Below are 14,261 nucleotides of genomic sequence, written 5' to 3'. Positions count from 1 at the left end.
TGTGTACTTGGTTGGCTTTCTTTTTCCCTCTCTTCCTGTGGTCCATGTTCTGGTTCCATCTGTGGACTATTGCTCACTGAAAAAGGGGCCCTCTTTATCTCCAGAATGACCAATAAAGATCTGGTAAGATAACCAATTAGGTTGCATGTCAATTCACAAGTTATAACTGACAAATAGAACTGAACTTTCAGTGTCCAAAATGGTGATTTGGGAGAGAGGGCAAGGAAAGAAGGAGACTGTGACTGAGGCAGAATTATTAGGGATACTTATCTCTTCAGCTATAGATTTAATTTTCATTTTGGTAAATTAAATGTTCACAGAATCATAGAATTTCAGAGTTGGAAATGACCTCAGTGGTCATTTCCATTCCCAGAAAAACCATTCCCAGAAAAAAAAATCTCAATGACACACAAAACCATTGATTTGGGGGCAGAGGTAGAAAAATTTTTTTTCCCTAACTTTAATGCCTCCATTGTGATTAGTGATTTCTAGGTCATCTCCACGTAGCTAGAAAAGACAGATTGGGAGAGTGCAGTAGAGACAGAGAGGGAGGAACCAAGTTGCTTTGAATGCATACAGCTTTTTCTCCCTTCATTCCTTTGTGGGAAAGTTTTGTGCTTGTCTCTCCAGGTCCTCAGCTGCAATTTGCCAATCCTGCCTTCAGATTCCCTGACCGAAGTTCAGCTCCTTCAGCTTTGTACATGCAAGAGATTGGGAGATTTGGATCTGAAATCCTACTCCACTCCCAACTAGTTAAGTGACAGTAGCAACGACAGATGTACTTGATGTAACTCAGATTTTCCCAAATCTGAAACAATATAAATCTAAGCTAACCAGTCACCAACTAATTTAGCTATAAAATGGCCTGGTAAGATGGTATCATGCTAGAGGACATGCATTGTCAAATACTCTCTGTTCATGCATTACAGAGACTGAGTTGTTATTGACCTTGGCTGGTATTAAGTTTGTTCTGTGGAACCACTCAATTCCTTAACATCAGAGAGTTGGTGTGAGAGTGATGATCATCCCTTTAGATGGTTTGGTCTGTTAATATGAGGCATGTCATTTTCAGGGTATTGCTGGAGCCGATGGTCTTCCTGGGGACAAAGGAGAACTGGTATGTTTGATTAAATCCATCTTTAAAATCCAATAGCAATATAAGTAATCCAAGTCCAATGGGAACTCTAAATGGGAAATTTGAAATTTATAGATGAGAATTCAAAAGGAAGAGCTCTGAGTGCAAGAACACAAAAATTCACAATGGGTAGTAACAATGAATCATGATAAGCAACACCATTTCTTTTTAGTAGACAGCTGTACACAATGCTTAGGTATAATGGAAAATGTCTGAGGAATGGCAAGTAGAGGATCCAGTAGGTTTCAAGCTATTCTTGATGAATACATTTTTAATCTTTCAAAAGACCTGCGATTACATCAATGGGAGTGGCTCCATCCACTCATGCATAAAATAACTTTGTCATGCCTTAGTGGAGGGGCTTCTTAAATTGTGGTGGCCAAAAAAAATCAACCAGTCTTCTGATGATGACTCTCTTGGCAAGGCTAGTCCTAAGACATAGAGTGGTGAACCTATATGCGAAGCCTTTACTGTATGGCAGAACCTGGTATAGCCTTTGCTTTCAGAATGGCAAATGTTGTCTTTGAGAACCACATTATGATAAAGCACATAATACTGGGTGTTCCTAAAGTCTGGACACATAGGCAAAAATGCATATTTTCAAGAAATGAAATGAATGAAATTTTCAACATTTTATTTAATTGAATTATTAACAAACGACATCTTCAATATGATTTCCATCATTTGTGATGCAAAGGTTGATGCACTCTCCAATGAACTCGATGCAATAACTTCACAGTTCCTATGTGTCCAGACTTTAGGAACACCCTGTAGAAGTACTTTAGTAAATGATTACAACACTGAAATGATGTTTCCCTGATGGTATAAATTTTTCCAAAGTGAAATGCCTGAGATAGGCTATATATTTCTTTTCACTATAGAAATAACTATTCAATGTAGAGGGGTCAATGATCTTTCTTAGCTAAGTTAACTCAAGCAAGAAGTTTTAGTTGTACGAAGGGATTCTCTCACTGTGGGCAAAAATCCATAAATTCTGGCTAAGTGTTCCATGAAACAAAAGAAATATTTCTTGCACATGCTTTGTTGGCCCATTCTGAAGATTAAAAGGTACATAACCTCCACTGCCTACCATACAGCCAAGAAGAATTCAGCTGATCTGTTTCTAGCCATGAGGACAGTGATTCTTCCAGACTAGTGCTCCCAAAATTAACAACTATGGGCCTAATATGGATTTCAGAAAGTGTTTCAAATATTGTAATTACATTTCCTCTATGTCTTTGGATGAAACAGAAAGGTTTTGTTTTTTTTACCTTCATGCACTTGTTGTACCCTCATCACAACTCACTGAATTTTCAAGATCCTGGGCCCACATCTTATAATTATAATTACTTTTTCAAGACTAAGTAATTAGAAACATAAAGATTCTTTATAGCATTTGAGGATTTGAGCTTGAATCCCCCTTGGCTGCTGTGGATAGAGAAAAGGGAGACTAGTGAGAGAATCACTGACTGTAAGTTAGGAAACCTTACACTTTATGGAATTGTATTAATGATGAAAGTGATGGTTACATATGAAGGCCAGTCTATCCCAAACAAGTGATGCCTTTTTCATTCCCTCCTGTTGTAGGGACCAAGTCTACTGTTAGTTTGACTTCTAAATCCATCTCCATGTCAAATAACTACCCAACAGACATATTGTTTACAATGCTCTAACAGAGATGGGAATATGCCCCAAAACCACACAGCCTTGAAGTGCTAGGGAGTCCAACGGGACTTTTAAGAATATGCTCATATTATAAAATGACGGGAATATATAGGCAAAAGCATCAATTTAATGTACTCTTTAAGACAATGTGCCCATAATTAGGTTCATGTGCTTCTACTAAGTTGGTACATTGGTGGCTTCTAATCAAAAAAAAAAAAAAGGCAACCTTTTAAACATTAACCCTTCTTCCTCTCTTAACCTCCACCCTACTTTTTTTTATTGCCCCAGGGTCCTAATGGTCCTGTTGGACAGAAAGGAGAGGTAAGTGATTGTCAAAGATTTGAACTTGGAAGGTTTCAGAATACATGTGTTTATCATATCTCTGGGAAATTTCTGATTTGATTGTATAAGGACCATCTCCAGGGATTCTATCATCTCCTGAGTTTTATGATAGTTCTTTTTTCTTTCTTTTTAAGGGTGGTTCTGGGAGGAGGGAGAGATTGTACTTAACCAGCTACCTGCCTTTTGCTTAATTCTCCTATGGACAGGAACTTATGGTTTACTCATTTCCAAATGTAGGAATTGAGTGGCTGCTTGAATATAAACCAATCCAGAGTAAACAAAGCCAAGATAGAAATTATTTAGGGAAATGGGAGTGATTGGGATTAAACTGCTGACTGCTCTCAATGGTTGTCATATTTCTTGCCCTCTCAAGGGGAAGGGCTAGAGGGAGGGAGAGAATCTGGAACTAAAAATAATATATTAAAATTAAAAAACAAAAAAATTGTGTCATTCTGAGGCTCAGAATATGCAGCACATGGTATGTGCCCTGCAAACAGTTGTCAGTGTCCCTGATGAGAACAATTGCTGATAATTAGTAAGCATGCTTTATGGGCATTAGCTGTAAGGCACTTATAAATTCCTACGAGTGATATGAAAGATATTTTCTAAGCTTTTGTTTGATACTCAGAAAAGCATTTGCAAAAAGCCTACAAAGGGGCATTTTATGAATAGGCATACAAACATTAAGAAATAGTTTGTAAATTCTAATTCTGATTTCTTCCCCACCCCCACCCTCCCCACCTCCTTTTCTGGCCTTTCGCTGTTGTTGTTTTTTCCTTTTTTCCTTTTTTTTTTTTTTTTTTAGTCAGGCAGTAGAGGTGAGCTGGGCCCTAAAGGTATTCAGGGTCCTAATGGTACCACTGGTGTCCAAGGGCTCCCAGGCCATCCTGGTCCAGCGGGCTTCCAGGGAGTTCAAGGTGTCCCTGGAATCACTGGCAAACCTGGGGTTCCTGTAAGTATTCTTTTTGCCCTTTCTTAAAATAGATACATATTGGAATCTGAATGTTCACTGACTTTGTAGATGAAGTGTGGGGGTCAGGGGCTGGACCTGTGAGGAATAGGCTTAAACACACACACACACACACACACAGGTCCCTTTACAAGGACCAAAGTTTATTGATCCAGTTGAATTGTGCACTGGATACCAAAAAGATTATCTGTGATCTGATTTGCTTTAAAAATTTTTTTTGTAATTTCAGGGTAAAGAAGCCAGTGAACAACATATAAGGGAACTGTGTGGAGGAATGATTAATGGTGAGTACCAGGATCTGAACAAATATATAAAGTACAGATTTCCACCTACGCTTCTTTTCATCTATTTAATGAAATACAGACTAGTTGGGTATCAAGAAAACCTCACTCCCCATCCTCCTGCTTCTGCTTGTGTAGAAGCTGGTAACTGAGAGGAGTGAAAGGAAGGTAACTTTGCTATCACTCTTGGTGGGTACAAGAGTGGGAAGAGGAGGAGGAGGAGGTAGAGAAGTTCCATACCCTGCTCCTTCTTACCTCAGGGTATTGTAGTTATCGAATTAGATAGTGTACATGCAAGTGCTTTGAAAACTCTGAACTGTAAAACAAAGATAAGGTGGTAGCAATAGTGTCATCATCACCACCACCATCATTAATGCTATTGTTACCATAGTGATTGGACCTGAGGCAGGGATGTGGCTGTTGGGAGGGGAACTAGTTACCGTGTTTCAATGGGAGACCTCAGAAAATACTCAGGTCCTGATGTAAAAGAAATAGTAGAAAATTAGTTTCACTTGTGTATCTCTGCTCCAGTTCCCAGGGGTTGTCTTAGTTGAAATTAAGACAGTATCATATGTGGAGCAGACATAATTTAGCTGGCGATGAATAAGATGACCAGTGAAAGTCTTTTTTAGCCCTGTCACTAATTCTATTGAAGGGTGTTTGTGCTATTCATAAAAGGAAACTAGTTTTGGCTGTGTAATTCAAAGAAAGAATATGAAACATTTCCTTCTTTAAAGGAGAAATTTCTTAATATAACACTGATTCTGGCTCTTAAAAGACTGGACAAGGTTTTTATGGTTTTTCTAAAAATATCTGTGATAATAAATACATGAATTCTCTTCCATGTGGTATACCTAACAAAAGTTGACACCTTTTCCCCTGTTTTCTACCCCCTCCCCCTCGAAAAAAGAACAAATTGCACAGTTAGCTGCTAACTTAAGGAAACCTCTAACTCCTGGATCAATTGGTCGACCTGGTCCAGCTGGTCCCCCAGGCCCTCCAGGTCCAGCAGGATCTATTGGCCATCCTGGTGCTCGTGGGCCACCTGGATATCGAGGTCCAACTGGAGAGCTAGGAGATCCAGGTCCCAGGGGTAAGTTGTAGCTCTACTGATATTGTCAATTCCATTGTGGACCCTTCCAGTTCTAACTGTTGCCCTCAAATCAGAATTGTGCCAAATTGTTACAAATTGCTCTGTATTTCATTTCACTCACTTCTTGAACCCTAGATATTCTCAGGTAGAGGTACTAAAGAACAAAAGAGAACTGAAAGGGAGATAAGAGGTCTGAATAATCCATAAACAAAGGAACCAAGAGTTTGTTAGAAGTGATTAAACACATGAAGGAAGAAATCATGATTTTTTTGTAAATTAGTGGTTTAGAATAATTCTACTCAAACCAAAACAACTATGTGCCTGACTTCTGACCTTTACTCGGAAGGCTCCATGCCTCAAGTGCCTTCTTCATTCTTCTCTGCTGACCTACTTCTTTCAAGGCTTAGCTCAAGTACTTACAGAACTAATTTAACATGTACATTAAATGAGAGAAACATGCCATCTAGTTTATAAATTCCTTGAAGGAAGATACCATGTCTTATATTCTTCTCTATTCCCCCTAAATACAACAAATTTTACAGCATCTTAAGCACTGCGAAAAATTAAATCATTGCAAGATCACATCAGAATGAAATTTTTTGAGGAAACTGTCTGGGATAAAATATAAAAGATGAATTAGTCAACAAAACAAGGACAAAGCTCCACAAAATAGGGAAGAATAATTAAGATATTCTTTGAAGAATCCTGATGTGAATTCCTTTTTTGGAGACCAGAAGCATCATGGCACAGTGGGTAGAGAGACAAAGTTTCAAAGCCAGGAAATCCTGGGTTTTGGTCCTGGCTCTGACACACACTGTGTGACTCTGGGCAAGTCACTTAACTTCTCAGTGTTGTAGCTAAATGGCTAAGATATGAAGAGAAGGTGCCAATCTGCATTTATGGAAGAATTTCCTCCCTTGGGAATTCCCTATACTGGTGCAATCAAAGTTCCATACCCTATCCCTATTTTGAAGGTCAATCACTGATTAGTTTATGTCTTAGTTACAATTATCAATATATGAATATTGAATAAATCTAGGTCCTTTTCAGATAAAGAAATTTATATATAAACTGTATTTAGAAGTGAATTTCCTAACACACTAAGGATTGTGATAAACTAAGGAAATTTAGATTCAAACAAACAAAACATGAAATTAGACACACACATATATGTGTGTGTATGTGTACATATATGTATACATACGTGTGTGTGTGTGTGTGTATAATAGTTAGCACTTATATAGATCCTATTCAGGGCCAAGCACTGTGCTAACTGCCTTACAAATATCCCGTTTGATCCTTACACCAAACCTGGGAGGGTAGATGCTACAATTAATCACATTTTATAGTTGAGGAAACTGAAGCAGACAGAAGTTAAGCACTTTGCCCAAGTTTACACATTTAGTAAGTATCTCAGGTGGCATCTGAACTTAGGTCTTGTTGAAGTTACTTTGTCGTTGTTGGTTTTTTAACGTAAGTCTGGAGTAGGAAAGAAAACTAAAACTGAATACTACCACTGATATATAGTCCAAAGAATATGATTTAGGGCTGCTTTTTCTTAGCAAAACTCTGAATGTAGGAGATTTTAACATAGGAAAAATATAACAATGCAAAATAATTTGAACTATTGGAATTTTTGAATTCCCCATCTTAAAATGGTCTTTAAAATTTGCCTCATTTTCTCACTGCAAAGTCAGTTGTATACATAAACTAAACTCAGTTAATTTAAAGGACTTTTTCATTTAAAACATGGCTCCAGACAGCATAACTCTGATTTATTACTGAAATGTACTTATGTAATTTTTTCGAAGGCAAAAATTTTCAGGATTAGAAAATGCAGAATTACTTTCCAAAAAATTTCCCTCGCATTTTTTTTCAGTTTTTCACATTCAATATTTAAAAAAATAATTTAATGTTATAGCATATTTAAGAACTATTTTAGAATTGGCTTTTAGTGATTTGGAATGACAACACTAGGGGACAAACAATATTAAGCAATTCATTTTGTCAATCTTACGCAGTCAAGCTACCTTTATTAGGTATTTTGACAAAGGGTTTCTGAATCATATGCATTATTAGAACTATCAGCCTAAATATTTTGATAACTACATTTTGATATAATTCAGTCAACTAGTATTTATTAAGTGGCTGGTACATAGCAGGCACAATGCTAAGCGCTGAGATACAAAGGCAAAAGATAGCTCATACACTCAAAGAACCTACAGTCTAATGGGAGAGACAACACACAAACAACCATATATATATTATTTATACATACATGTATATATTCTAAAAACACACAAATGTATTTGGAGATAATAATAAATTGGGAATAATAAACAAAGGAAAGGCACTAGTATTAAGGAGGATCAGAAAAGTCTTCTTGTAGGTGTAACTATAGTAGAGACTTGAAGGAAGCAAGGGAAGGTAGGAGGTAGAGGAAGATGGAAAGAGTTCCAGGCATAGGGGGATGTATCAGTAAGGCAATAAATAACAATGTAGATGATAACTGTCAAAAGGCCTATGTGGTTCTGTACTGCAAAGTATACGAGACTCTCCACTTAGAAGCTGGAAAAAGTAAACCATTTATTCAGACACCAGAGAACCATATCCCACAAGCCATTTAACCAATCTATCGGAGCAGTAAAACATTCAATATATAATATCAGAGCATGGAGCCTCACCATTCCAAAACCTCTCCAACCCCCGCTGGGGTCTTCCCAAAAACAAACTCACAGTACAGCTAAGTCAGTCTGTTCAGCTCTGACTATCTCTATGGCCCTTAGCAGCCATAACTGCGCTCTCTGTCTCTCTGTCTGTCTGTCTCTCTCTCTCTGCATTTCCTGTGACATAACTTCCTTTTCCTGTCAGGAAGCTCCTCCCACCACATGTGACTCAGGCTTCCTGTGATGTAAGTGGGTCACATGGCCTATTAATGGGTGGGAAAGATCTTCAAATCTAAATTGCTACTATAGGGGACAGCCAGTGAAAATGCACAGTGAGCAAATGGAATTTTGTGTTTGAGGGCTACTATCATTGAATCAGAATATGTAAGGGGTGTAAGTGTAATGGTAATCAGGGCAGTGCTTTTTGCTGTTCTTCTCTTAAATTCCTTTAATGGTTCTGGCCTTTGTTTGAATGGGGCAGGTAAAATGGCGTCTTTTTGTCTTAGAGTGTTTCTCAGCACTAAGCCAATGTAATGGTAATCAGGGCAGGACTTTTTGTTGTCTTCTCCTTTGGAACGTGAGGTAATTAAATACCTTTGATGAGTCTTGCCTTTCAAATGTAATGGCTAGCAAAATAGGACTTTTCACTGTTCTTTGAGTGCTTCTCAGCACTGAGGTAATCAGGTGCCCCAGGGCCCTGAGATAGGTGTATAAGATCCAAGGTTGGTGCTTGACTTTTGGGGCACACTCATGGAAGGAGTGTTGAGACTCTGGGCAAGTCATAACTGCCCCCCGGCTTTGCTAACCCAGATCCGTTGGTTCTTCTCTGGTAACTATGTATTGTGATTTGATCAGACAAAGTCTGTCTGTTGATGTTTGTAATTTCTGTTTGTACTTGCCTTTGAAGTTCAGGGGGCTGATCTTTTTCCCCTGAACTAAGTGATTGGTATATGTATGTTTAATTAAACTGAGATTATTAACCCCTTAAAGTTACTTTCCTTAGTAAAGCAGATCAAAAGAACCTGTTTTAGCAGCCTTCTGTGTGCTGGTTGTTGTTGGTTTTACACAGCCACAGTAGCTACTAGCCACATTATTGCTACAGTAAGGTGTAAGAAGAATAGAAAGATAGGAATGAGCCAGTTATGGGAGGCTTTATAAGCCAAACTGAGGATTTTACTCTGGATCCTGGAAGAAATAGGAAGCTACTAGAGTTGATTGGATGTGGGGAGGACAGTGGTATAGATAGACATGCTTTAGGAAGATAAATTTTGACAGCTGAGTGGATGATGGAATGCAGTAGGGAGAGAGGCTTGAGACAGAGAGAGACCCACCAGCAGACTACTGCAGTAGTCCAAGTATGAAGTGATGAGGGCCTGCACCAGGATGGTATCAGTGTGAAGGGAAAGAAGGAGGTGTATAGAGATATTACAAAGGTAGAAATGACAAGACTTGGCAATTGATTGAGTATGGAGGATGAGAGAGAGAGAGAGAGAATGAGAATGACATCTAGGTTTTGAGCTTCGTGACTGGGAGGATGTTAGCATCTTCCACAATAATAGGGAAATGTGGAGGAGGAGAGCATTCGGGGGGAAAGATGACAAGTTCAGTTTTAGACATGTTGAGCTTAAGATATCTACAGATATCCAGATGTCCAATAGGCAACTGGAGATGTGAGATTGAAGGTCAGAAGTTAGGGCTGGATAAATAAATCCAAGAATCACCTGCATAGATATTTGAATCCATAGAAGTCGATGAGATCAACAAGTCAAATTGTACAGGGTGTCTCAAAAATCTTAGTGCAGTTTTAACCTATGATAGCTTAACCATTAAGTAGGAAACCTGGGGAAAGTAGTGTCACAAAAACTAGAGGGAAAAGACTATCAAGGAGAAGAGGGTGACTGACAGCATCAAAGAATGCAAAGATCAAGAAGGATAAGTATTAAGAAAAAGCCATTAGATGTGGCAATTGAAAGATTGTTGGTAACTTTTGGAGAGAGCAATTTCTTTTTTTTTTCTTTTTTTTCTTCTTTTTTTTTAATTAAAATTTTTTTTAATTTTAGTTTACAACACACGGTTCTACATAATTTTGAGATTCAGATTTTCTTCCCTCCCTCCCCCTCCCTCCCCAAGATGGCATGGAATCTCATATAACTACCATGTATAACTTCGCATTGAATTAATTTATACACTAGTCAAGTTGTGGAGAAGAATTATGACCAATGGAGTGAATCCTGAGAAAGAAGAGACAGAACCAAAAAAAAAAACCCAAAAACAAAAACAAAAGAGAAGAAAAAAGGCGAGCATGAAGTGTGCCTCAATCTGCATTCAAACTTCACAGTTCTTTCTCTGGATGAAGATAGCATTGGAGAGAGCAATTTCAATAGGATCATGAGGGTGGAAGTCAGACTGCAGAGTTGAGAAGTGAGAGCAATGGAAGTGAAGACATATTGTAGACAGTCTTCTCAAGGAGTTTAGCCATAAAAGCCATAAAAGAAGAGATATAGGATGATAGCTAGCAAAGATGGAGGAATCAAGTGATGTTTTTTTTGAGGATAAGGGAAATGTGGGCATGTTTGTGGGCAGTAAGCAAGCTGCCAGTAGACAGGATTGATGATAAATGAGTGGGGATTAGAGAGGGAGCAATCTACTGGACTCCACAGGATGGTATGGGATCATTTGAGTATGTAAAGGGGTTTGCCTTGGTAAGGAGAAGAGTCACTTCTTCAAGTGAGAAAGGTGGAGGAGAAAGTGGCAGAAGACATTTCAGTGATGGCATTTTAGTGATGTGAGATGGCTTCCTTTGTAATCCTATGTATTTTATGTTATGCATTTAGAAACATTATTTGAAGAAGGGCGGCCAGAGACTTCACCAGACTGCCTAAGAGGTCTAAGACACAAAAGAGATCAGGAACTCTTGGCTTAGTAGGATGCTTTAGGTGATAACTGTCTATCCCAATATTCCAGCAAGGTTTTGAAAAGTACAGTTGAAAGTTAACATTAATCTTTAACGATTCTCAGTGTTGGGTACTCTGATCCAGTAGCATATAAATCCTTGAGGACATGGATTGTTTTCTTTCTTGCTGCTGTCTTCACATCCCTCTGACATCATCCCTCACTATCTCCTCCTTCAATCAGATCTATGATGAGGTGCCCTTCCACTTGCTAGAGCTAATCTCTCTACATGTACGCTTGATCCCATCACCTTACATCTTCTCTGGCAGACTGCCCCGACCATAATCCTCACTCTAATTTAGTCCTTCCCCATCTACTGGTTCTTCTTTGCTGTCTACAAATGTGTCCATTTCCTCCATCCTAAAAAAAAAAATCCTTAGAAGATCCTACCATGCCTGACAGATATTATCCTATATCTTTCCTCCCCTTTTCAGCAAAATTCTGGGAACCTATCTGTACTCAGTACCCTAAGTCCTCTCTTTTCACCCTGTTCTCAACCCTCTGCACAATGTCTCCTGTCTTCAGTATTTTACTGAAATTCTTCTTCCCCAGAGATTACCTATGATCTCTTAATGACTTTTTCTTAATCCTATTCCTTTTTGACTTCTCTGCGGCATCTGACACTCCTTCTTGGTTTTCAAGATTCTCATGGCTCCCCACATCTGACTATTCTTTTGCAGTATCTTTTTGTTGGATCTTCATTTACATCACTGTGGCTGTTCTTTAAGACCATCTTAGGTTCTCTTCTCTTTCCATACGCTTTCACTTGATGATCTCACCAGATCCTATGGGTTTAAGGATGATTTATGGAGATGATTCCTAGATCTATTTATCCAGTCCTAGTTTCTCTCCTATTGGATCACAACAGGTCCCTGCCCAAGCTCCACTTAATGGCTGTATTTTGAGCCCTCCTACCTTGGAGTTAATGTCCATGGTAACCGTTTCTCTTTGGAACAGCAACCCTGAGGGTCTTCCCCTCCCAGATTGATTTTTTTTTCTTTTTCTAATTAAAGAGGCCACCCCTTGACTCACTTCTTAAAGAGGCCTATTCACTGAATGGCCCTGTTGCCTCACTCTAAGTGAGTCCATGAAAAGGCCTAAGCCTAAAAGGGCCAGAGTCTCCCATTGCATCCTGGGCCATCTCCAGTCATCCTGATGAATATCTGGCCAACTGCAAGTCATATCATCATTTCCCTGATGCCATGGTCCTCTTTGAAAATGAAGGACAAACACAAACACACATAAGTTTCTCTCCTAAGCTACAGATCCACATCACCAACTGCCAAATTGGGCATTAAGAACTGGATGTCCCATAAGTATCTGAAACCCAACATTTCCAAAATAGATCTCATCTTTTCCCCACAACCTACCCCTCTTCCAAACTTCTTTATTACTATTAAGGGTACCTCTATCCTTCCAGTCATCCAGGTTCACCTCAGTGTCAACCTTGACTCTCTACTCCTTCACATTACATATCCACTCTGTTACCAAGTTCAGTAATTTCTTTCTGTATAACATCTCTTGCAAATGTCACCTTTCTACCAGTAGCTACTATCTTAATTTAGGATATTCACTTACCTTTTGCCTAGACTACAGCAATAGTTTTCTAAATCGGATTCCCTGCTTCATCTCTTTCCTCACTCCATTCCATTCTCCATGTAGCTGCCAAAAGTTTTCTGAATTGTAGGTTTAACCAATATTCCCCCCCACCACCACTCCACTAAAACTCTTGTGGTGCCTGTCCCTCTCCTCTCCCTCCCCCCCAGATTAAATATTCAGTGTCCTAAAATTCAGTGTAGTACTAAGCTATTAAAGCTTATTAAAATTAATAAAGCTATTAATACTTAAAACAGGGACTAAGATTTTTGGGACATCCTGTATAAACTTTTGTTTGGTATTTAAATTTCTTTACAACCTGATCTCTATCTTTCCAGTCTTTTAATATATTATTCCTCCACATGCTCTATGGTCCGGCCACACTGGGCTACTTTTTGTTCATTAATCACAAAGCTCTGTTTTCCATCTCTGTCTCCATGGGGAATATTCTACCTCCTCACCTCAGACTCTTAGAATCTGGCTCCCTTTAAAACTCAGCCCAAGTGCTTCCTCCTCCAGGATTCCTTTCTCAGCTCCTCCAGATGCTAGTACCTTCCCCTCTGAGGTATCTTCCATCTACTCTGTATTATGTATGTGTATGTATGTATGTATGTATGTATGCATGCTTTCTCCTCACTAAAATGTAAGCTCCTTGAGGACAGGAACCCTTTTTCCCCCCTTTGTATCCACAGTAGATAAGGGCCTGAAGTCAGGAAGACCTGAGTTTAAGTTTTACCTTAGGCACTTACTACCTGTGTAACCCTGGGCAAGTCACTTAAGCTCTGTTTATCTCAGTTTCCTCATCTGTAAAATGGGGATAATAATACCTACCTCCCGACGCTGTTGTAAGGACCAAATGAGATTATTGTATAGCATTTAGCACAGTGCCTGGCACATGGTAAAGTACTTTATAAATGCTCTATAAATAATAGCCATTATAGCACAGTGCTAGACACCACAATAAATGTATGAATTGAATCACAATGCCAAGGCAATTAAGGGGATATCCCCAAACCCTCTGGTGAAGTCTCAGTGCCTCCTTGCTCTCTGTGCTTCAGATTTTAGCTCGCTTGTATATTCTTCCATCTTACCTCTGGAGATAGACTACTGGATATCTCCACCCAAAAACACCACCACCAAGCAGTGGGTCATTTACAGTATTTCTCATTTCACTGAATTTTCAATTAGGTGCCATTAACAGGTCCCTAGCACTGAATAAATGTCTTAAAACCACACTAAACAGACGTTCATTTGTAGGATTCTGCAATCATTCCTGTAAGTGAAATTGTCTGCAACACTGTTTAAGTATTTAAATACGATAAGAGATCTATGATTTCATCAGAGAGGGTCTTCCTTCACTAACATAGATCGTAGCCACTCTACACCAGAGTAGACATCTGTATGAGTTGCTTTGGTCAGAAAAAAAACATCATCTGGTGGCCCAACTTCTTGTGATGAGCCTCTCTGAACTTAATAAGGCTTGTCCCATATTCAATGCCTTTCCAGCTCCAGGAGGACCAGCCAGAGCTTGTGCTTCACTGGCACAGTCTCAGAGAACCTA

The 14,261-nt window shown here is 39.0% G+C and overlaps 1 protein-coding gene across 1 annotated transcript in view; it reads left to right on the top strand.

The window, feature by feature from the left end:
* COL9A3 (collagen type IX alpha 3 chain) overlaps positions 1-14,261 on the top strand; it is a 57,014-nt gene that overhangs the window by 41,635 nt on the left and 1,118 nt on the right. The window contains exons 27-31 of the mRNA XM_036749892.1: positions 1,073-1,117; positions 3,089-3,121; positions 3,948-4,094; positions 4,342-4,396; positions 5,304-5,486. Coding sequence (XP_036605787.1) covers positions 1,073-1,117; positions 3,089-3,121; positions 3,948-4,094; positions 4,342-4,396; positions 5,304-5,486 — 463 coding nt within the window. The remainder of the gene's footprint in view (positions 1-1,072; positions 1,118-3,088; positions 3,122-3,947; positions 4,095-4,341; positions 4,397-5,303; positions 5,487-14,261) is intronic.

Source organism: Trichosurus vulpecula, chromosome 3 (genome assembly GCF_011100635.1).
Source record: "Trichosurus vulpecula isolate mTriVul1 chromosome 3, mTriVul1.pri, whole genome shotgun sequence".
Classification (NCBI taxonomy): Eukaryota; Metazoa; Chordata; class Mammalia; order Diprotodontia; family Phalangeridae; genus Trichosurus; species Trichosurus vulpecula.
The sequence above is the reverse complement of the archived record's forward strand: the minus strand, read 5'-3'. Positions and strand labels throughout refer to the sequence as shown.